At 37.1% G+C, this 25,774-nt stretch overlaps 1 protein-coding gene across 1 annotated transcript in view; it reads left to right on the forward strand.

Moving 5' to 3' along the window:
- The window catches only part of LOC103139365 (glypican-6-like), a 161,799-nt gene that overhangs the window by 89,143 nt on the left and 46,882 nt on the right, over positions 1-25,774 (forward strand). Inside the window, exon 5 of the mRNA XM_016672406.1 lies at positions 4,517-4,682. Within this exon, the coding sequence (XP_016527892.1) occupies positions 4,517-4,682 (166 nt within the window). The remainder of the gene's footprint in view (positions 1-4,516; positions 4,683-25,774) is intronic.

A 25,774-nucleotide genomic window follows, 5' to 3' on the forward strand; every position in this document is an offset into this window, starting at 1 on the left:
TGATTGGCATGCATTTGCTTCTGTTGGTCTCTCCAAATGCGGCGACAGCACCTGCGTGTTCCTTCTGCTTGTCTGTGAGTGTCTTGTCCATTTTTTTCCTCTCCGTCTGTTTAATCTGAGTCTGTCGCTCTGTTTTCTTGGTGTTTGTTTTTTTCTACATTGTTGGCATTGTCTTTGGCTTTCTCTACAGCCTGTCTTCTTTCTATTTGCTCTGTTCATTTTCTTTTTCAGCGTACTTGCTGCAAGTAGGAAAATCTTCTCAGTTAAAACCCAAAGTTGTGTTTGAATTGTGCTCAACACCCTTTTTTTTATGAATGTCTAAAACTTCACCTCCAATTTTTTTTCTGGTAAACTGTAGTTGATGTTTGGCACATTGTTTACTGAAAGTCAATACCACAGATTAAATATGTTTACATGTTCTAGCTGTACTTTTGTCTCATGGATGTCAATTTTTTTTTTAGATTATTTTTCAACAGGGTTTTAAAACTAAATTTTTAATATGTTAAGCAATAGCAATGATCATTTTTCATCTGAACTTAATGGTCTGAAGCCCTAAACGAACTGCAATTAATAGTATTGGTTTTGATCATTATGTCAGTTATGCTTAAAAAGTAATTAATTAACACAGACTTTTAAAAGTTAATCAACATTAGTTGTCACCACAGTAATTATGGCATATTGATGCTGATTTTTCATTAAACATTTATTTTTCTTCATTTTCAAATGGCTCTGAGTTTTGTATCATTCATCAAACTGTGACAACGGCACAGGTTTGATTCTTAGCTCTTATTTACTGCAAGTTCCCTCTCTCAGGGCAAGACCAGCTCGCACGTCAAATAAAATTGTTACCTTCCTATTACTGGAGCAACGCTTGAGCCTTAAATATCGCTGTCTGTGCCCCTCATTTTCAACCCAGTGCAGAATTTGATGACGTTTTGCTGTTTATTGGTGCTGCTTCATAAGCAGGTATAGGAAGGTTCTGTTGCACCCAAAACAAGATTTCTTTTGCTCAGTATTATGCGTTTTCTAGGCACATAGTGCCATTTTACAGTATAATAGGCGCTTTTCCAGCAGAACGACTCTAACCGGTCCGATCCCGGTCCACCTCGGCCAGATTCATTTTTCATTAGCAGATCCATTGCGGCTCCCACTCCTAATTTAGGGATAGCACTGGCCGCACCAAGTCGAATTCTGTGTGGAAGCAATTTGATCGACAGCTGACTGACATTCATTGATTGGCTTATGATTATTTCACAGAAAACTCCACACAACATTCTTGTTTAGCTGTGGATCGCAGACATGCTGTCTGTCTGCTTTCAGGGAGCTGCTCAGTACGGAGGAGCGTAATTGTGATCAGTGGAAGGAACAGATGTGCTAAGGTTTGGACTGTGATGTAGCAGACCTGTAAGCAGCTCGTCTCTGAGAAACAGGCAGCAGTAAAGGAGAAAGAAACGATGCCGCTGTGGTCAGCATTCTGTCAGAGCTGCAGTTTTGCACTTACCAGCAGTGTGATACACCAAACTACATACTATTAGCTTGGTGTGATGTGAATTTAATTTTTCATTTGGATTTTTTGTTTTTGAATAAAGTTCAGGTGTGGCTATTGATTTACATATTTTGACTACATTATGTAAATCCAAAAAAGTTGCACATCATAACAACAGTGACAAAATGTAGTTATATTTACATGTGTAGCAAAATAATCCGCTGGTCTGAGTTTTTACAATTCTGTTTCGCCCAGCAATGGATTAATATAAGACAAAATTAAATATCTGGGCTTATCTGAGTCCATTAGAACCACAACCTTGAGGTTCTCCATTGCGGAAGTTGCTGCAAACATCAGCAGAGTTGACCACACCGCTGCATGCTCGACCACAATAGTTAGGAACAGATCTGTAATCAAGACGCTCACCACTGTGGTAGAACTAAACCGCACAGTAAGAGTGTGACTTTCCACAGTAAAAGTGCCTAAAGTTACCTTCAGTTGTTATAAAAATGCTGTATATATCAAATATGACTTAAAAGAAATTTTACTTCCTGATGTAACGCCTTGAAATTGGCCCTCTGTGACTTTAAGAACTCCTTGCAATGCACTGACAAGTAGGTCAGATGAGCTCAGCAGATGCGCAGTTTCACCAGGTGTTTGCTAATTGCTGCTGGCGAGTCTGAGAGCTGAGCAAGGGAGCAGTGAGGGAGGCCTGCTCTGCGAGGCCAAAGCCTGAAAACTGCAGCTCTGAGGAGGAGCTGTGCCTCGAAGGCGGTGCTTCGTCCACCCAGGCTTTTTGCACATTAAGCTGTGCAAAAAGCCTGGGCATTAAAGATTTCTAAAACATGCATGAAAGAATCCTCGCAGGTATGTTTTTGATGAGAGAATGACATCATAACATGATGTAAAGCTCCAAAAAGTCAATTTTACATAATACTGGAAAATCTGGAACCTGTTTCATGAATACATGGGCATTGTCAGTTCAATCCAAGAAAAACCTGTTTGTGAAAATAACCCATATGTTAACTGCGCTCCCAGAGATATTAACAATTTAGAAACACACGAAACAGTAGATGACATGCAGCGATGGAATTGACAACCAGCAGCTGAGTTTAATGGCCTTCACACAAAACACTGCGTGATGTCGGTGACAGATTGCAAATGCTAAAGATGCTTCATTTGATCCCTGTTCCTTAGCAATGAAAGTCAATACATTAACAGCGCGCTTCTGACTTTCCTCTATTGTTCTCTCTGCATTGGCCTTATCTTGTCTCACTCCACACTTTTTCCTCCTATCAGGCAAACATATGTGCACACAGGTGGTCTGGTCACTGCATCAATAAAATCAAAGACAAAACGAAATGTTAAAAACAGAGAATGGAAGAGTGAGGTTGGATGTTGTGTCACAGCAGAGCCTCAGATGTTGCCATGGAGCTACAGAAGAGCACTAATGTGGGTTTCGTTATTCAGTTCACTTTTAGCTTTCTGTTTTTCTTATTTCATTTGTGGTGTATTTTTATAACTAAGGCTTTGTGTTGTTTGTGTTCTTGTCTGTTTTATTCTTTTCCCACAAACTAACAAAAACTCAAGCAGTCTTAGAACATCAACAAAACAAAACTCATGTTTACATGATGTGTGTACAGTTTGCAGACATATTTATTTCTTTGCAATTTGAAATTGCTTTTCTTGGATTTACACAGCCATATGTAAATATTTATTGCCTGTGTTCATTGGCTTCTTTTTTTTATTGTCATATTTTAACGACAATAAAGAAAAAGAAGGAGGTAATAAAGTAGGCAGTTTTTATATTATTTTTTATTTAAGAAAGGGATGAGAGCTATATATTGAAATACACGCCCAATGTGAAACATTAATTGCTTCTGTTGTTAAATCATGAATTAACTGTGATTAACCAAATATTTAGAGGTTAACATCATTAGTCACCCTGGGCCACATTAACTCCAAACTTTTAAGCTCACTTAAATCAAATCTGTTTGGCAGATCTAAAAAAGAAATACATTATGCCTAGGTTAAAATACATTTCATGAAACTACCAAAATTACTCACAACAGTTTATCTACAAGTGACCCATGAGATTACAACAAACCCCACAGCTTTAAAAGCACTGCAGGCCTGAGCAAAGTTCAGTGTTCAGCTTCAACAGAAGGAAAGAGTTGAGCTGGTTTCTTCTGGTTTCTCCAGCTTCCTCACACAGTCCAAAAACTTAACTAATAGGTTAATTTGTTACTATAAAATGCCATAAGTGCTGAATGTGTGTGTGTGTGTGTGTGTGTGCATGGGTGTCTTTCCAGTCTATCTGCATGTTGTCCTGTGATGAGCTGGCAACCTGCCCAGAGTGTAAACCGTCAATGACCGTTAAAGATGGACACCATCCCCCTACGGCCCTGCAAATCTAAGCTGGCATAGACAATAAGTGAATGCATCTTTTTTCCAATGCAAAGACTTTTTATGATCTGAAACATTTAAATTAGACACAAAATATGTAAGGAGGAAAATACTTTTCAACAGCACCGCACATATAGAGGATAGCTGGGTGGTTCCTGTTTGACCGAGCCCATTTCAGCCTGCACACAAACACGAACCCCAGCAGTCTCTAGAGTGCGTTGGACAAAATCTAAAGTCAAGCATGAATACAGAGGATGACAGGCCAATTATCAGATGCACTCTCTGTTGTGCATCTTCTCCTCTAACAGGAAGCAGATGTGAGAATACTGTCACTTTCACTAAAGTTGCTGCAGTGACAGGGACCCGACAACAAAAGGCGCAGCTTTCACGAGAAATTGAGACGGACGGAGTCATAAACTCAGTATTGTCACAGAGTTTTATCTTGTAGGTTGTCACTTTTTGAGCTTTGGAGGATCCAAAAGTGTAAAAGTGTGAGGATATTTTTCAGGAACTTTGACTTTTTAACTTTGGGGTTTAAATGTCTGACATTAATTTCACAACTTCTCCATTTTAACAGGAAAGGACTGAATGAGTCCTAACAAAGAGCTTGTGTTTGCTTTGCAGGTGAACGTAGTGCCAGCTTGTGTCAGAGCCTTGACCCAGATGCTCTACTGTCCGTACTGCCGCGGCATGCCTGGGCTGAAGCCCTGTCGCAATTACTGTTACAACGTTATGAGGGGCTGTCTCGCAAACCAGGCGGATCTGGACGCTGAATGGAACCTGTTCATCGGTAAGATTCAAATTAATTGCACTTCTGCCCGTTTCTTCCTTTTCCAGTTGTCTGTTTCTTTGTTAATTTAAGCTTTTATTTCAACGTGTGCATATTTATGTCCGCGTTCTGTAGTCAAGGAGGGAGTCGGGAGGATGTGCTCTGTTCAATTTAGCTTTAGAGGATTTGCAGAGACAAAACTGAAATCTTATTTGTGCAAACATTTCCTTTTTCTTTTTTTTTTTCTGTCTGAAATGTTGTTTGCTATTGCTGGAACCCTGGCATGGTGTTTAAAGCTTTGGTCCCTGCTGCTCGGGATTGATAAAGGAGAGCAGATCCTAGGCAAACACATTTTCTATAGCATTTCCAGCTGAGCTTGGTGAGTAATATAGCACTTCACTTTAGCTGTAAGTAGCTGGCTGCAGTAAGCTCTCCCGTTAAATGGATACCAGGGATGCACATAGAGTGCTCCCTCTGGATCCTTTGTAGACCAGTGCTTTATTTGTTATGTACCCCAATCTCATCCTCCCACCCACACTGACGCTTTTTTTTTTTTTTTTTTTTTTTNCAGTTATCACGTCACTTGAGCATTAGATGAGTAAATTGAAGTCTAAATCTGTGGATCTGTGGCATCTCGCTTGTAAGGCCGTCTATCGGCCTGCTGGGCAATATTCTCTCTGCTCAACTGTAAATAAATGGTAACACGATTATCAGATTACCCTCCATTCATAGCAGCCAGTGACTGCTGGGCACAGTAAGTGAAATGATGAGAAAAATAACTTGAAGATAAACGTGTTAGAAAGCTCCACCTTAATGTTTTAACTGGCAAAGCCCAGGGGTAATTAGTCCTTGTTTCATTTTCAGTACGAAATGTACCTTTTATCCCACATTTCTGAAGATTACCTCAAAAGAAAGACTCAGAGATCTAAACACAAGTGGACGATCTCTCACTGGAAAACGTCTGTGAGTAAATCGGCATTCTCTACCTTAATAATCTCTTAAAATGCTTATCAAAATAATACAAAAGCATTTCTTCTTGTGCGTATTTGAAAGTTTAAACTCTTTTCGAAAGAAGCGCTTGTTTTTTTCAAAGCAAACATGGTGATTGGCATGCATTTGCTTCTGTTGGTCTCTCCAAATGCGGCGACAGCACCTGCGTGTTCCTTCTGCTTGTCTGTGAGTGTCTTGTCCATTTTTTTCCTCTCCGTCTGTTTAATCTGAGTCTGTCGCTCTGTTTTCTTGGTGTTTGTTTTTTTCTACATTGTTGGCATTGTCTTTGGCTTTCTCTACAGCCTGTCTTCTTTCTATTTGCTCTGTTCATTTTCTTTTTCAGCGTACTTGCTGCAAGTAGGAAAATCTTCTCAGTTAAAACCTAAAGTTGTGTTTGAATTGTTTGCTTATGTGCTCAACACCCTTTTTTTTATGAATGTCTAAAACTTCACCTCCAATTTTTTTTCTGGTAAACTGTAGTTGATGTTTGGCACATTGTTTACTGAAAGTCAATACCACAGATTAAATATGTTTACATGTTCTAGCTGTACTTTTGTCTCATGGATGTCAATTTTTTTTTTAGATTATTTTTCAACAGGGTTTTAAAACTAAATTTTTAATATGTTAAGCAATAGCAATGATCATTTTTCATCTGAACTTAATGGTCTGAAGCCCTAAACGAACTGCAATTAATAGTATTGGTTTTGATCATTATGTCAGTTATGCTTAAAAAGTAATTAATTAACACAGACTTTTAAAAGTTAATCAACATTAGTTGTCACCACAGTAATTATGGCATATTGATGCTGATTTTTCATTAAACATTTATTTTTCTTCATTTTCAAATGGCTCTGAGTTTTGTATCATTCATCAAACTGTGACAACGGCACAGGTTTGATTCTTAGCTCTTATTTACTGCAAGTTCCTTCTCTCAGGGCAAGACCAGCTCAAACGTCAAATAAAATTGTTACCTTCCTATTACTGGAGCAACGCTTGAGCCTTAAATATCGCTGTCTGTGCCCCTCATTTTCAACCCAGTGCAGAATTTGATGACGTTTTGCTGTTTATTGGTGCTGCTTCATAAGCAGGTATAGGAAGGTTCTGTTGCACCCAAAACAAGATTTCTTTTGCTCAGTATTATGCGTTTTCTAGGCACATAGTGCCATTTTACAGTATAATAGGTGCTGTTCCAGTAGAACGACTCTAACCGGCCCGATCCCGGTCCACCTCGGCCAGATTCATTTTTCATTAGCAGATCCATTGCGGCTCCCACTCCTAATTTAGGGATAGCACTGGCCGCACCAAGTCGAATTCTGTGTGGAAGCAATTTGATCGACAGCTGACTGACATTCATTGATTGGCTTATGATTATTTCACAGAAAACTCCACACGACGTTCTTGTTTAGCTGTGGATCGCAGACATGCTGTCTGTCTGCTTTCAGGGAGCTGCTCAGTACGGAGGAGCGTAATTGTGATCAGTGGAAGGAACAGATGTGCTAAGGTTTGGACTGTGATGTAGCAGACCTGTAAGCAGCTCGTCTCTGAGAAACAGGCAGCAGTAAAGGAGAAAGAAACGATGCCGCTGTGGTCAGCATTCTGTCAGAGCTGCAGTTTTGCACTTACCAGCAGTGTGATACACCAAACTACATACTATTAGCTTGGTGTGATGTGAATTTAATTTTTCATTTGGATTTTTTGTTTTTGAATAAAGTTCAGGTGTGGCTATTGATTTACATATTTTGACTACATTATGTAAATCCAAAAAAGTTGCACATCATAACAACAGTGACAAAATGTAGTTATATTTACATGTGTAGCAAAATAATCCGCTGGTCTGAGTTTTTACAATTCTGTTTCGCCCAGCAATGGATTAATATAAGACAAAATTAAATATCTGGGCTTATCTGAGTCCATTAGAACCACAACCTTGAGGTTCTCCATTGCGGAAGTTGCTGCAAACATCAGCAGAGTTGACCACACCGCTGCATGCTCGACCACAATAGTTAGGAACAGATCTGTAATCAAGACGCTCACCACTGTGGTAGAACTAAACCGCACAGTAAGAGTGTGACTTTCCACAGTAAAAGTGCCTAAAGTTACCTTCAGTTGTTATAAAAATGCTGTATATATCAAATATGACTTAAAAGAAATTTTACTTCCTGATGTAACGCCTTGAAATTGGCCCTCTGTGACTTTAAGAACTCCTTGCAATGCACTGACAAGTAGGTCAGATGAGCTCAGCAGATGCGCAGTTTCACCAGGTGTTTGCTAATTGCTGCTGGCGAGTCTGAGAGCTGAGCAAGGGAGCAGTGAGGGAGGCCTGCTCTGCGAGGCCAAAGCCTGAAAACTGCAGCTCTGAGGAGGAGCTGTGCCTCGAAGGCGGTGCTTCGTCCACCCAGGCTTTTTGCACATTAAGCTGTGCAAAAAGCCTGGGCATTAAAGATTTCTAAAACATGCATGAAAGAATCCTCGCAGGTATGTTTTTGATGAGAGAATGACATCATAACATGATGTAAAGCTCCAAAAAGTCAATTTTACATAATACTGGAAAATCTGGAACCTGTTTCATGAATACATGGGCATTGTCAGTTCAATCCAAGAAAAACCTGTTTGTGAAAATAACCCATATGTTAACTGCGCTCCCAGAGATATTAACAATTTAGAAACACACGAAACAGTAGATGACATGCAGCGATGGAATTGACAACCAGCAGCTGAGTTTAATGGCCTTCACACAAAACACTGCGTGATGTCGGTGACAGATTGCAAATGCTAAAGATGCTTCATTTGATCCCTGTTCCTTAGCAATGAAAGTCAATACATTAACAGCGCGCTTCTGACTTTCCTCTATTGTTCTCTCTGCATTGGCCTTATCTTGTCTCACTCCACACTTTTTCCTCCTATCAGGCAAACATATGTGCACACAGGTGGTCTGGTCACTGCATCAATAAAATCAAAGACAAAACGAAATGTTAAAAACAGAGAATGGAAGAGTGAGGTTGGATGTTGTGTCACAGCAGAGCCTCAGATGTTGCCATGGAGCTACAGAAGAGCACTAATGTGGGTTTCGTTATTCAGTTCACTTTTAGCTTTCTGTTTTTCTTATTTCATTTGTGGTGTATTTTTATAACTAAGGCTTTGTGTTGTTTGTGTTCTTGTCTGTTTTATTCTTTTCCCACAAACTAACAAAAACTCAAGCAGTCTTAGAACATCAACAAAACAAAACTCATGTTTACATGATGTGTGTACAGTTTGCAGACATATTTATTTCTTTGCAATTTGAAATTGCTTTTCTTGGATTTACACAGCCATATGTAAATATTTATTGCCTGTGTTCATTGGCTTCTTTTTTTTATTGTCATATTTTAACGACAATAAAGAAAAAGAAGGAGGTAATAAAGTAGGCAGTTTTTATATTATTTTTTATTTAAGAAAGGGATGAGAGCTATATATTGAAATACACGCCCAATGTGAAACATTAATTGCTTCTGTTGTTAAATCATGAATTAACTGTGATTAACCAAATATTTAGAGGTTAACATCATTAGTCACCCTGGGCCACATTAACTCCAAACTTTTAAGCTCACTTAAATCAAATCTGTTTGGCAGATCTAAAAAAGAAATACATTATGCCTAGGTTAAAATACATTTCATGAAACTACCAAAATTACTCACAACAGTTTATCTACAAGTGACCCATGAGATTACAACAAACCCCACAGCTTTAAAAGCACTGCAGGCCTGAGCAAAGTTCAGTGTTCAGCTTCAACAGAAGGAAAGAGTTGAGCTGGTTTCTTCTGGTTTCTCCAGCTTCCTCACACAGTCCAAAAACTTAACTAATAGGTTAATTTGTTACTATAAAATGCCATAAGTGCTGAATGTGTGTGTGTGTGTGTGTGTGTGCATGGGTGTCTTTCCAGTCTATCTGCATGTTGTCCTGTGATGAGCTGGCAACCTGCCCAGAGTGTAAACCGTCAATGACCGTTAAAGATGGACACCATCCCCCTACGGCCCTGCAAATCTAAGCTGGCATAGACAATAAGTGAATGCATCTTTTTCCAATGCAAAGACCTTTTATGATCTGAAACATTTAAATTAGACACAAAATATGTAAGGAGGAAAATACTTTTCAACAGCACCGCACATATAGAGGATAGCTGGGTGGTTCCTGTTTGACCGAGCCCATTTCAGCCTGCACACAAACACGAACCCCAGCAGTCTCTAGAGTGCGTTGGACAAAATCTAAAGTCAAGCATGAATACAGAGGATGACAGGCCAATTATCAGATGCACTCTCTGTTGTGCATCTTCTCCTCTAACAGGAAGCAGATGTGAGAATACTGTCACTTTCACTAAAGTTGCTGCAGTGACAGGGACCCGACAACAAAAGGCGCAGCTTTCACGAGAAATTGAGACGGACGGAGTCATAAACTCAGTATTGTCACAGAGTTTTATCTTGTAGGTTGTCACTTTTTGAGCTTTGGAGGATCCAAAAGTGTAAAAGTGTGAGGATATTTTTCAGGAACTTTGACTTTTTAACTTTGGGGTTTAAATGTCTGACATTAATTTCACAACTTCTCCATTTTAACAGGAAAGGACTGAATGAGTCCTAACAAAGAGCTTGTGTTTGCTTTGCAGGTGAACGTAGTGCCAGCTTGTGTCAGAGCCTTGACCCAGATGCTCTACTGTCCGTACTGCCGCGGCATGCCTGGGCTGAAGCCCTGTCGCAATTACTGCTACAACGTTATGAGGGGCTGTCTCGCAAACCAGGCGGATCTGGACGCTGAATGGAACCTGTTCATCGGTAAGATTCAAATTAATTGCACTTCTGCCCGTTTCTTCCTTTTCCAGTTGTCTCTTTCTTTGTTAATTTAAGCTTTTATTTCAACGTGTGCATATTTATGTCCGCGTTCTGTAGTCAAGGAGGGAGTCGGGAGGATGTGCTCTGTTCAATTTAGCTTTAGAGGATTTGCAGAGACAAAACTGAAATCTTATTTGTGCAAACATTTCCTTTTTCTTTTTTTTTTTCTGTCTGAAATGTTGTTTGCTATTGCTGGAACCCTGGCATGGTGTTTAAAGCTTTGGTCCCTGCTGCTCGGGATTGATAAAGGAGAGCAGATCCTAGGCAAACACATTTTCTATAGCATTTCCAGCTGAGCTTGGTGAGTAATATAGCACTTCACTTTAGCTGTAAGTAGCTGGCTGCTGTAAGCTCTCCCGTTAAATGGATACCAGGGATGCACATAGAGTGCTCCCTCTGGATCCTTTGTAGACCAGTGCTTTATTTGTTATGTACCCCAATCTCATCCTCCCACCCACACTGACGCTTTTTTTTTTTTTTTTTTTTTTTAAATGGGACGACGTTTTTTAAGACACATCCCCGAAGACTGTGTCAAGTGAAGTGCACTTCTAAGCTGTTGGCTGTTTTGTGACAGGGCCTGTCATTTGAAAAGTCATCAGATGACTTACCGTTTGTTCTCCTCGATGGCAAATCTGAAGTCTCAGATCAACACGGGTCCTTGTGCACTGAATGAGATGTCTCACAGCTTTATGACATGTGTTAAAAAGTTTCTGTCTTGTTTGGTGTTGAAGAAGCAAATCAACTGCAGCAAAGGGAGAATGCGCCTGACAGTAATGGAAAAGCTGTTGTTGCAATTGACTGAAGAAAAAAAAAAAAAAAAAAATGGTGTTGCTGGTGTTGCCATTATACAGAATTAGAATTAGCTTTATTCACCAAATTTCTTCACCAAAACAAGGAATTTGACTTGAATTCTGCTCTCACTAAAGAAATATAAATTAGAGAAAAATATGTTTTTATTTCGAATATTTTCATAGCGTGCTTTTGCCATTTAAGCTGTCAAAAGGATCACTTTAAAAAAACACCTACTTTTACCAATAAGAACTAGCACTTGGTGTCAGTTGACATTTTTTATTCATTATCAGTTGCTGGAGAAATTTGATTTGCTTACAGCTTGGCTCAAAAGGATTATTGATTTCCCTTTTAACCAACAACCTCCAAACGCATCACAGGTCAGTTCTCCTCACTGAAGCACATCTTTGCATTATAGAAATGTATGGATTGAGCTCGTACACTGTCTGTCATTGTCATCTCATAAATCATCAAATATTGGAAAATATTTCTTAGGGTTCTAAGCTGTTAATTGCCTTATGAGCCCCTGTTATCATTTACCAAAGGACTTTGCTTGTGGTTTTATGTCAATATTAATAATGGTAAACCTGAGAATGATGTTTTTTTTCCATTGGCTGAAAGTCAATACGAGATATGCAATGTATATTAATCTCTTTAAATCCAACTAAAGTAATGGTGACTCCTCCATCTATAACTTTAAAAGTTTAAACCAAACTGTTTTTCTACACAACATATTAAAGATACATGATACTATAACGTCAAAATATTATGTATCAATCTAGTAATTAATAAATTCCTTTTATTGTTAATTATAATTTAAGAAATTCCACTTTATCATTGCTATTGTATGTTTGTGTTTTAGTGTAGATTTTGACCGTAAAGCATAAGGAACATTAATTTTGTCAGGATTTGTAATTTCAACAAATCGAAGGTCTTTCTTTGCACCTAATTCTGAACAGTAGCTATATAAACTGAACTTGAAGTGCAGCTTGACACTGTCACATCAAAATGACTGACACAAATCTTCCAGGTACCCAGAGACACCTGAAAGTTTCACAGCAGACATACAATTTAGAGTAAAAAATGTCATAGTCTGCCTTGTATGTTTGCCCAAACTGTGAGCTCTATGATTTTATTTTGTTGTTGTTTATTTTTTTCCAATTCAATTACATTTTTTTTCATACTCAGATGTTTTTATTGAAAGCTCCATGTTTTGCACTTTAAATCTGAAAATATTTGCCCATTGTTTAGTGTAATATATTACATTTTGTCAGTTCAGTGGAAAAAAATACACATTTATGAGATTGTGTTTTGTAAAGTTCTGCAAATTATCTGATGGGTATTTAACAGTTTTTATAATAAACAAGAAAAACGGGTCAATATTTTGCTCCTTCAGAGTTTCTCTACACCCTTCTCTACATGGGCTAAATAAACTTTAGAAAGCTGTAATGCTTTCTAAAGTTCTAACAATGTTCTAACAAGACTTTATAAAACACTTTGGGTTTTGTCCTTTATTTCTAAAAAAATTGTCTGACTTGTCTATAAAAAGTAAGCACCACTCTTAACATGTTTTTTCTCTGTAGTTCAAATTAATTAGACATGAGCAAAGCTTGCAAAACTTATTTGAAGAGCTATTCTACTTTATAAACGAAACTATTTGCTTTGAACATTGTAATAATTGGTGATATAGCAATATGTTGTGTTTTACTCACATCTGCCCCACTGGAATGAACAAGCACTAAGAAAAGTTTGGACTCGGGACAGACTGATTTGCCTTTCAGTCTGTGCACTAATCCATATCTGAACATTGACAATTGCTGCTCTAGACACAACCATCTAAAAAGTGAATAATAAATGTAGAGAGGAAGCTAATGTTGAAATAAATATGCATTAAGTATGCTGGCATGTGACAGAACCAAAATCCTTTTGTTGACCAATGCTACATCAGTTCTACTGCCACTGAAATCTTAAAACATAAATCCAATGGAAGGGACAAAAGTGAGCTGTGCACAAAACTGACAGAGAACAGGCTGCTATAACGGGATATCAGCTGAATCTGACAGAGAATGCAGAAAACAGTGAAGTCAATTTATACCAAGAGAGGGGATTTGGCAGACGGATGCAGGTGAGAGCAGAAGGTGATGTGACAATCTAGAGTCGAGATGTGGATAACTAAAGATTTCCACGCTTTGTTTAAGGTTTCTGGATGTGAAGATAGATTTTGCTATTGTTGATCTTGGTTGTTAGTAACAAACATTATTATCTTGTTGGAAATATACTTAAATGTCAGAGTTGCATCTTTGCTGATGAAAGCTAGGAAAATGACTTATGCTGCTGGCTGTTATGCACATTTATTTATTTATTTATTTATTTATTTATTTATTTATTTATTTATTTATTTATGTATTTATTTATTTATGTATTTATTTATTGTTACTCAGAATGAAGAACACAATGATTAGGAAGACAAACTTGTCAACCTTATCTCAATGTTATACTTAACAATTTAGCTAATATATATCGAACTATATAGAAATTGAGGCGTCTTTTCTTGAGTTTAATTGTCTATTTATAGTCATGGTGATCAAGAGAGACCAATATCATTATTAGTCGTTTAGCTTAGAAAACCAAAAGGTTGAAGGGATAAATATTACATCGTCCCTGTTTCTGTTTTTCTTCAGTATTACTGTTTTCAGTTGCTTATGTTTAAAATTAGCGAATGAAGAATTAGAAAATGTTGTGATTAAAGCTTGAAAATCATTTTGTGTATGTAATTCAACAGTATTTGTTGGTATTTGTTTGCCACGATGCACTGAGATAAATGCAGAATTAGTAGACACAACATGGGCATTGCTGCTGCAACTACTACGTCTGCTGTTTGTCCATAGCTATTTACATTTACATCCACTGAAAGAGAAAGACATCATATAATAAAATACAGTGTAGAACATACAGCAGCTACAGAGACTCAGCTGTGTGAAGCACATTTTATTTCTTGCTATAAGCAATGGCAAGCATGTATACTGGAATGTTGGAAATTTGTTTAAATCAGTGCAGGGGTTGGCGTAGGACAATGTTAGTTGACCCAGCTTCTGTTTGCTTTATTTTTTCATATAGTTATATAGCATATTCAAATGTTTGTTGCCAATGAGTGCCCTAGTCAGTTTAACTCTGTCAATGTAATTTATCCTAATCAAATCAAACGCCCTTATAGTTAGTGCTACATTATACTGATTTGCCACAGTAAAACACTCCCTTGATTGTGTTACAAATCTACGAGCGTAGATCTCCATAGCTGCATAATTTAATTATATTCTTCTATGCTATTTTAAAAATAATCATACAAAATACAGTTCCTTTGGCAGAATCAACACTGATTACATTAAGCTTGTGGGCTGCAATCTAATGCTTATTTATTTGCCCACACATAATAATGTTTGGTCTAAAAACAAAGATTTAATTACATTTGTGCAACAGTAGTATTTTGAACTCCTGGCAAGAGAGGAATACATGATGAACTATAGATACTAATGTATCAATCACAGGCATAACATTGTATATCTAGTTTTATTTGTGAATGTCTTTGCTGAACAGTGCACCATCAGTGTTCAATAACAAAAAGAAGAGTTGGACCAAACCCCTGTTTTCACACCTCTCGCCTTTGTAAAATAACTGAAACTGTAGTCGTTAATGCTATTAACCTTTTATGTCTGCTCCCTATTAACTTGAAATGCAGGCTGTAAGTACTGTAAAGGGGACAGGAAAAAAAAAACAAATTCTTCTTTGAAACTAACAAAATGTAACAAGCTGACTTACTAATGCCTTACTTTGAATTAAATTGCTGCATAATGATTGGCAGTGGCACTCTGAGTAACACAAGGTAAGCCTTTTTCAGAGGAATTAGGAAGGCGCTTGTCTGGGCTAATGCTGCCTGCCTCAGTTAAAAGTCATTTATATGGGCCGACACAAACAGCCAATCTGAGTATGCAAAACATACCTATAGAAAGTAAAAGCGATGTACATGTCTTACTTTTTACATTATGAAAATAATCCATTAATATATTTTCAAGCCTGCATCAATATAAACATTTACAATATGATTTGTTTTTACATTTGCACAGGTGAAATGATTCATATGTATGAAAATCCTTCAAAGTTGTTTTTTTTTTCTCCATGTGAGACATCATTTTTAGGATTTCTTCATTTTTACTTTCTCAAAATTACAACTGTTCTCTCCCAGTGTTCTGTGTGTGTGGAGTTCTTCCTCTGTAGTGCATTATGTCTGTGTCTCTACCTTCAGTTTAGTCAGCCTCCAGTCACTGGCTGGCTTTGTTGGCGCTACTACATCAAAACATCTATGGCAGATAGATTGTCTGGTTGCTACCCAAGAAGCTGGAGAATGAATGTTTTTTTTTTAATGTTTTAGGCCAAAGTGATCTAAGTATGTAAGTACTTAAAGTTGAAAAATGATAGTGGAGATTGCTTAAGTTTCAATATGAACCTCAGCAGAAGAACGCAGGAGACCTGCAGAGATCAGTGTTGTTTTATTTCCAGAACTTACATGCAGGGCCAGAATTAACTTTATTATGTCATCGTTTAATCATATTGAATTGTGTAGACAATTTAATGTTGCAGTCTGTTGTACTTCACCTTATCTACAGTTGATAAACTGACAGTAAAAAAAAAAAAAAACATTATTATTGGCCTACTGCAGTCCTAGTCATTTGTCAGAGGTGTTGAATTTACATTGTGTATTATATAGCTCCTTTGAGTTTGAATCGGATGAAGAAATTGTTTTATACAGACTCCAAACAAGGATAAAAATGAATTAAAACAGTTGGTTAGATTAGCCAGCTTCTGGCTCGGTGAAAAATTCAAGTATTTAGAGATAGTGGTTTCTCACACAAAACTCAAATTTATCACAGATTTTGAGATAATGTAAATAAATGCTGGTTGTACTGCTGAGATTACAGCCGTTTGTTTTAAGCCACACAGGTATTTTCTCCTGTAAACGTAGACCTACAAGGTCAGCCATAAGATTCAGTTGGTCGATGTCACTTTGACACACTGCTTGTTTTGTTTGTTTGTTTGTTTGTTTGTTTGTTTGTTTGTTTTTCAAGGATTTACAATGCACCAAATACTCTCTAACATTACTAGAGCAAAACCTAATGTCTCTAACACAAGATGTAGTCTGTGCTGTGCTGGGGTGAAACGCAGAGTGAACTCTCACAAATAACATCCGAGTTTGTTACTGGTTGCAGGGAAACTGAAAAGATACAGAGGAAGTCGCTTGAGTTCCCCAGCTGCAGAGCTGAATGCAGAATGTCTCTGTCAAGCAATTCCTTAAAAGCCCAGGCAGCCGGTTTGCCGATAAGGATGGAAAATAGGAGCTGCTAAAAGCCGTTGGTTTTTTAATGTCCTGGGTTTGGAGGATTCAGGCTTGTTTTGGCCTAGTTCAGGTCCTGAAACTGTACTCTATACTTTAAGCTGAGAAGGCATCGATTTGGCAGTCTGTTAGTATTTTGGTGGGAATTGCTTGAAAATTCCTAAAAAAAATACAACTTCTCTAGGCTGATCACTCGGAGGATTTTGGATTGTTTGTTCAAAGACAGTGAGAGCCATTCTCCTGAACTTTTCCTCTTGTTAATAAAAGAAAAACAAAACCTGGTGATCTATCTATTCTGGAGTGTCTGTTCAATCTATGACTGTAAATCTACCTGGTTTGTTTTATAAAAAGTTAGACTGAACACATCTAAAACCCAAAAACTAATGAGTGTGGCTACTTTAAGTTGACTTGAGGATTGAGCATGCCTCTTTGGATAGATTAAGACATTTAGTGTTGGTAATGTTGGACGTTAAGACTGCGTGTGCATGCACAGGAATTTAATAAAACAGGCTGATACAAAGCTAAAAATAATAGCCTGAGGGGGGGAAAAAAAAAAAAAAAAAAAAAAACTGACAGAAAATGTGAATATTGCTAATTACAGCTACAAAAACCATGGCTGCTCATAGTGACAACAGTGCTAAGAGTTAACTTGGTCTTGAATCAAATAGTGGCCTTGTTGTCCATTGAAATCATCTCCCCTACATCTCATAAGGGCAAAACAATAAAGATTAAGCCTATTTTAGAAACCAAAATAGTTGTTAAAATCATAATGTGCAATGGACATGAGGAGAACGGTGGATAGAAAGGTTCAGAGAAAAGGAAAATCAAGTTAAATGGAATAATCTCATTGTTATTCTGAAACCGTCAGCAGCAGCAAGACAATACCGTACCTAATGTTCATAGGGACATCAAATAAATGTCACAGAACTTTTATTTTGTAAAGTTACCATATATATTTCCAGAACTTTTCTTTTCTAACTTTTTATTTCAGGCTCCTTCTAGTTCATGTTGTTTTATTTTTAAAGGAGGGGTGGGGTTTTCTCTGTAGATCGGGTCTAGCTAGAATGAAGCACTTGGCAGAGTGAGTTCACATCTGTTCCACACAAATTAGTTCTCCAACCTTAATCACAACAAAAAACACACAATATTTTGGCAACAATTTGCAAGAGTTATATGTGTGTATAATAATCTGTATACAACAAATTGTTTACCTTTGTGTTAACCTTTCAACTATGTAATTACTTAATAATTAACTATATAGCATCAGCTTTTTAGGCCCTCAACATAATCTTTTAAGAGCAGAACAAAAAGCAGAAGCCAGAAAAAGTCATAATATTCTGAGCAATAAAGCATGAATAATTTAGGTGTTGTTTATTTTGCTTTTCCAATACCCTGAATATCTGTTTGAATAAAAACTCCAATATACTTTAAAATTTCAGATTAATAAAGGATTTCAAACTTGATCTTCAAATTATCCATAGTGGAAAGGGATTTAACTCATTCATGAGGAGATGAAATATGTGACTGGTTTTAGGCAAATTTACTTTTCTCATCTACTGCTCTCTTTCTGAGCACATTGGTCAAAATCAAAATTATATTGATGTTAGCATGCAATATCATTGTAGGAGCAGAAACATTGTTGGTATTTTTATTTTTTTTAATTGAAGCAGTTATATGTTATATATTTCAAAATATTTGTTTTATAGTTTTATTTTAATACAGCAATTCTTGGAAACGTTTTTTTTTTTATTTATTTTTTTTATCGCTATCATTCAAGAATCTTATAGCACACCATACCTACTGCACACAAACACACAAACTCCAAAAAGTTTGCGTGCGATTCCCTCTGATTCGATGTGTCGAGGTGTTGTCACAGAGTGCTGCGCCGAGTTAAAATTATTCAAAGTTCAGCACAGTGTGCGCGCTCCTTATGTTCGCCCTTGTGCTGTGTGCAGCTCAGTGCGGCACAAACCCAATCTGCCATTGCACAACTCATACAAGATAATAGATTTGGAAGCAAAGCACAGTATTCACCATATGCAGTGTTATAGCAGATTAAGAATAGATGAGGCTTTCCAACCAATTGACAAAGACGAGATGACATTCCATCCCAATTACATACCAGCCTGTGACTGCTTACAAAATAACACAAAAACAAATGGACACATGCACAGCAATAATATATGAATCGTAATACTAATATTTAAAGCTGCTGCCTTTATAAGCACCGACAAAGCAGAAGTTAGGATTGTGCCAGAGTTGTCCTTATGCATGACATCTCTGCATCACTGAAGCAGTAAAAAACCTTTGGTGTGCCTTATATATAGAGCTATTCTTGAAAAGAAGAGTGATTATAGCATCTGTGCCATATATTTAAAGGAACAGTCACTGTGGGGTATTTTACGCTATGTAAAGGTTACTGTAATGACTTCATGCCTTCCAGGCTGAATAAAAGACAATGCCAATGAACGGTGAAGGAAAACCTGGGAAAGGGTGTGAGCTACCTACTTGAAGTAGCGTTGAGTGATTTTCGCCACCCCGACTTTGAGTGTGTGTGTGCGTGGGTGGGTGTTAAAATATTCAAGAGGGGAATTCATGCTTTGGCCACAGGATGATACCAGGCAATCATTCATCTGCCATCATGACAAATTTACCTAGTACTGCTTCATGACAGACACATCATTATCATTTTTCTTGTCAGCACCTTGTTAAAATGCCCTCAGAGAGACGCAGAGAGAGGACTCGTGCTGTTAGTCAAACGGTGCTCCAGTTTTTCAGGCTTACATCATGATCAACACTACTTTTGACAGGTAAATGGCATCAGAGTAACATTGTAATCTCAACCATGACTGGGCAGACGTAATGGGAGATATTAACTAAATCCATCATGAACTACAACCTTTAAGCATGTGTAAAGTGATTTTTTTTTTATTTATTTTTTTTTTTTTTAGAAGCCATACAACAAACATCTCTCCTGCAACAATATTACCCCCAAAAACCTACTTATGGACGTTAACACTTAAGGTTTGTACTAAATATGTTTGCATTTTTACAGGTTTTTAAAAAAACGGCGTGCGGTCTTTCATTGCACCCTGCAGCAATGTTTGCCCCCCGAAAATGAGTTGAAATGTTTCCATTGTTCAGAATTTCCCTGCCCTAATGGGAATATGCAGAATGTGGACAAACTTTTGCCTTTGAGATATTATGAGGAGTTCAGCCATGAAGTGGAGGCTCAGAGTAGAACCACTGCTCTTCAACTTTAAAATAATGACTTTGAGGCGGTGCAGGCCCTTTGGAAATCTTTTCAGCAAGTCTCACTTGGACGGACGGATGGACAGACGGACGGACAGATCCTCTAGAAATATTTTTGGATCTGGGTGTTTTTGAAATGATGAGAAACAATATTTAATACTTTTTTACATCATGGACATCTGTGAAACTGAAAAAGGCACACCCCCACATATAAGTAATTTTAATTTTTTATCAAAAAATGATACTTGTTATGCTGTGAGAAAGAGAAAACCACATAAATATTAACAGCAGACAACAGTTTTGCATTCATAAAGTTTGCTTAATTTAATTTCTTTCTTCCTTTATGTACGTTCTATTTATACTGCACAGCACATCCAATATTCTGCCCATTAATGTCTTTTTAGCAAGCATGTCAACACTTCTACAACATCTTCTCTGTCACCTAGCAGCTTTTTTTTTGGAGTGCTAAGACCCCGGTGTGCAGAATTAAAAAGTCTTCTGTTTCTTCTCCCTTTTTGTGTTTAAAACAAACAGATGCAATGTGCATACTCCCAGAAAATAAAACACAGGTAAAATATGTCATCCAAGGTTTTTGTTTAAGTGATGCATGTCTACCTTGGTGTAAAAATGTAGAATTCAGGTGTTAGCTATTTCCCCTCAGCAGAACAAAAATGTGACGTCTGAGTGTGTGAGCTTTTTGGAGTTTGTTAGTTTCACTGTTAATGTGTAAAAACCAGCCTTTTGTGAAAGGCTGTTGTCATAAAACCAGCTTTTCTGATTTCTTCTCCCATGTATCCACTCCGGTCCCTGTCTTTGCCAAATCAATCAATAAATAAAAAATAGATACATTTATCCGTCTAAAGATATAATCACAGATAGTTTTTTTTTTTTAATCAACAATAATCACGTGTCAACGTATCACATTCATTCATCCTGTAAATTGATCAAATGTAAGATTTTGTCATCTTAAAACCCGATTCACTGATGTTACACGGTTTTCAGGGGTTGTGCGTATTCTTGCCAAAGGCTTCATGTTGCCCTCTGTGAACAAATTATTTCAGCTAATTAAGATTTAGGCTTGTGGTGACCTCTGTTGAGTCTTTTGACACCACGGTGTAAATGATCCTCATTGATTTTATTTACTCATTTCTTTTTAATTGGGCGGATTGAGTTCTCGTGTAACCGAAGCTCCCCACAATTCCCCAGCTCATGAGTATTTTCACCCTCGCAGAACTGATACCACTGAGATTAAACGGATCAACACCTTGTCAGTTGTTTTGTTAAATGACAGACGGATCTCGTCAGAAACTTCGTTCACATTCACCTTTGCGTGGCCCTCGAGATGCCCAGTGTCCTTGCCTTCTCTCCGGCATACAAAGCACTTTTATTATTTAATGTCATTAACATTCACCTGCTTTAACTTAACTGAGATCTTTAGTGGTTTATGATTTGCTGCAATATGAAGTACTGTGTCTCATTGTTTAACCATGTGCGTTTAATGGACCCCGACATTCAAACTGACTAAACACTACATATGATGGTCTCTGTGGCAGACATGTCAGGAACAAACAACCTTGTAAGTAGGTTTTTGACTGTCGGTGATCTAAATACTGGATGAGTCAGTCAAGTGGAAGTGATCTCCATTTCTTAGGCATCATCAAGAACGAATATCATTTTCTTCTTAAACATCCTGGCTGTGCAAAATCTGAAAATAAATAAATAGATAAATAAATCAAAAATGTTGCTAATCCAAATGTCAAGTAGAAATGCTCTCAGTGGTCTTCATGATTTCTCTGATGATTATTTTTCTTTCTTTTTTTTATTTGAGTCGTACTCAAATCTATCTTTATAGATTTTTGGTTAGATTTTTTTTGTCATGTAGAAAAGTTTTTTTTTTTTTTTTTTTACATGTAACAAGGACTTTCTCACTAATGTATATTTCACTAATGTGTCAAGATATATTATAGTTGCACTAAAACATAATTAGTATTGCATACTTATTGTGCTATGTTACAAATAAAATACCATATTTTACTGGACTATAGAGCGCACCTCACTATAAGGCGCACCCACAATTTTTTATTATTTTTTTTTAAATCCTGGCAATGTACATAGATAAGCCGCACCGGGCATTTCTAAATTAAAATTATCTCTTTCTTCTTTGATTCCCAATTTTGGCTTCCAATGATTCATTTCCTGCTAAAGAGCCCCCTGGTGGTTGAAGAAAAGTCCATGGATGGTTCAAAGCGTGGGAAAAAAGTAGTAGCTTATAGTCCGAAAAATATGGTATATGTTTTCTAGTTTGGTGTATGAAATAAAACATTTCAAGCTCCTATGTGATAAGATCAACAAAATGTCCCCATCTTTCAAAGTTTAAATTCTAAGGGGAAGTAATGTTTGTTTCTCAGCAAACAAAAAATATCCAATCTGCCCGCTTTGTGTTTAAAATATTTAAAATGACTACTACTGTATAATATTGCCTAAGTAAACCCACCTAGTCCGAGTTACCGCTTATAAGTGTGTTGCTTACATTTTGTCATCGTTCCTGGCCCACTAAAAGTCTGTTTGGGGTGACTGCAGACTTCCAAGGGCAGCCTAAGTGCTTTATTGCAACACCTGCACATGCTGAGAGGGACAATAATAGCCACAGCCAGAAAATAGTGTAGATAAAGTAAACAATTGGTAAAATCATTAGCAGATGAAGAAAAAGAACCACAAAAGCTTGCTTTAAGAAAAATATAGTTTTTTGTTTTTTTTTGTCTTTTTTTTGTTTATCTCGTGTGTGTTATTTATCATTCAGATAAAAAAACGACCGAAAAGTACACTGATGTCCTGGTGACTAATCACGTTATTTTCTTGTTTTATAGTGTCTTTTCTTTTTCTTCTCTTTACAGTAAACTGTGCATAAGTCAGTGCATTTTGCCACTTAATGGGCTGGAATTGAAATAGTACATCATTAAGAGCAGCACAGTTGTTCAGCTGAGCTAAAAGTGCTATGTGTAAAAAGTGCATGTGTGTTTTTAAGCGTCATCCAGCTTGTGTACATGGCGAGGCATGTCAAGATTTTTACAGTTGTTTTTCCCTCTCCTGATGGTTTGTACATCATAGAATCTTTCACACACTTTTGACAAACTTTTGAATACCACAAACTGCTTCTTGAAGACTTGTTCTCTCAATATGTGGGTACATACTATTCAGAAAAAATACAATTAGCTTGCATTGCTTTGACTAATATATCCAGGTCATTGAAAACAGCAACAGACAATTTCTACCAGGTGTCCAACTTGCAACTAGAACATTGCCAAGTTGTTGATGTTAGTCTTGGATTCAACTTCTGACTTTAGAGATAAATACAATACTGATTGTTCCTCTGTTCAGTGTTGCCTGCCTCAGTTTTTAACGAAGTTTCTCAAACTATTTTCCACAGCACTTCCCTTTTATCTGTTGAAGCAAAGATCAGTGTTCTTGACCCGCTCTTCAGTGTTTCACGTCTTTGGTTTTATGTAAACTCTAATTTGATTCTGATTTATTTTGTAAATATTTTACTACAAGTAAAAGGGAATACAAGCACCACGAGTAATTTTGAACCACATCTCAACCACCTTGAGACTAGAAAATTGACAAGCACAGGAAAAAGATAGTCAAGCAGAGAAGACTTCATGTGCACCAACACACCCAGTTCTTCATATGCATTGAAGTAATTCTGACATATACATCTAAAATTCAGCAGAAGTGTAAAGAAAAATCCAATAGAGAAGTCTTCATTACTGCTGCAGCTATACTTGAGCGTGTGAGAAAGACTCCCCAAAGACGGATATGTTGGCAGGATAAGGAGTCTTGGGGTATTGATTCACCTCTTGCAGCTGCACACTACAAAAGGTATTAATATATTACTGGAAACATGATGTCTCTTAGCATAATAGCTTTGGCAGTTCAAGAGAGGATTCTTTAAGCGGTAGTGAAATATTCAAGTTAGTGAAATATCAGCATGTACTTGGTTTTCATGAATCTCTTGAGAAATGATTGAAGAATGCTGAGGGAAGGAGATATTAATCTTGTAAAAATGGCAACTTTTTATATGTACTGTATCTAAATAAAAAAAATAACTTACTGTGAGGGCAGTAATTTACACTGAAAAGTTTGCTATTTTGATTTACCTGTGACAGCTGCATGGAACTAATACAATCATGCTTTCTTCTCTATTTCCAAAGGATTTTGAACAATTTGGGCTTTGATTGCTTCTATTTTGATGTGATCATCTCACTCATTTCTACTAATGGCACCCAAGTGCAAAATTTGGGCCACCAACTGTTTATCTCGAGGCAATCTTTTGTAATTTCTTGTAAAGCCAGACTCCACAGTAGCAATGTGGGTACATTTTGGCTTTCACCCAACTGCAGAAGTAGAGCTCAACAACTTGGAGGAGGCAGAATTGGCTCCAGCATCCTGTCCAATTCTGCAAACTTGGAACAACTTCTCTAACCAAAGCTGCAAGGGGTTATTCATGCCATATCTACTCAGCAAAATTTGGCAACTAAGCTCTAAAAAATGTGCAGAGAATTTTATTTCTCACCAATATTAATTGTGAGTTTTATACTATTATTCTGGAGAGTTATTCATTTCTAATATTTGTGACAGTCAGACTAACCCCCAGCTTAGACTAATTTGGAGATTTCTCATAATGTTGTTGTGTTGCAACCGTGCAATGCATCATCTTTTATCTATGCATTTATTTCTGCCTGTTTTTTCAATGTTTTGAGTCCTTGAAAGAAGGTCAGCGGGCTTTGTGGTCTGTGGAGACAAAAATTAATCCATGGCTTTATCCCTGTTAGTCTCTCAGGAACATTCATGCAGCATAGCATGCTTTAAAATCAACAGCTGGTTTCTCTGTTCTTTGTTGTTGTTTTAGTGGTATATATCTCTCTTTTACTGCTAGACTTGAAAGAAAAAAAAATGTATATAACAGTGTATAATACATATGTAACAGTTTTTATTTCAAACATATGGGAATTCTAAGTTGCTGCTCAAAGTGTTTATTTCCTAGGAGTATGATAGACAGAAGAGAAGAAATAGAAAGTGGCAGCATGGCAGAATACATATCAAAGAGCCTTACTGTACATCAGATGATATAATCACTGAGCAGGGAGTTTTCTGTGTTTTTTCCTCTGCTTGTCAAAATAGCAAACATACATGGTACATACATCCCAGCAGGTACAGTGGCTCAGTGTCTTTCTGCTGACACAAAAATACTATATTCTTGATATCTAAAAACAAAAGTGTGAAAGTTCCTTTTGCCGTTTCTAACAGTGGGCGTATTTTATAATTTTATTGTGGAAAGGTACATTTTATTTTAGTAATTCAATTTAAATTGTGACGCTCTTCATACATATATGGCAGTAACTAACCTATAAGCCCTCCTGTGGCATTGATGACGACCTGTTTGTTTCAGCATCGGTATTTAACTTGACTGGATCTGGTGTCTCCCATCTTCCTCTTCAGAATACCTCATGGACTGTATTTGGAGTTTAGTACAGGCCAGTTTAGAGAGAAGTGTCTTGATCATTACTACAGATACTGGGACAAATAGCAACGTGGGCAGGTGCCAACTACTTGTGGAAAATTACATTTACCTCTCCATAAAACCTTACAGCAGAGGGAAGTATAAAGTGCTGTTTTTTTTTTTTTTATTCATCATAATTAAAAACTCGCAACAGTTTTGGTCTATAAATGCATTAAACAAAAACATGAATGTTGATATACTTTTTGGAGTTGTATCAAAAAGCAGATAAGGTCCAGAAATGTACTACTTCTATCATGGAACTCGCAGCACAATATT

Source organism: Poecilia formosa, unplaced genomic scaffold, assembly GCF_000485575.1.
Source record: "Poecilia formosa unplaced genomic scaffold, Poecilia_formosa-5.1.2 Scaffold60, whole genome shotgun sequence".
NCBI classification, from domain to species: Eukaryota; Metazoa; Chordata; class Actinopteri; order Cyprinodontiformes; family Poeciliidae; genus Poecilia; species Poecilia formosa.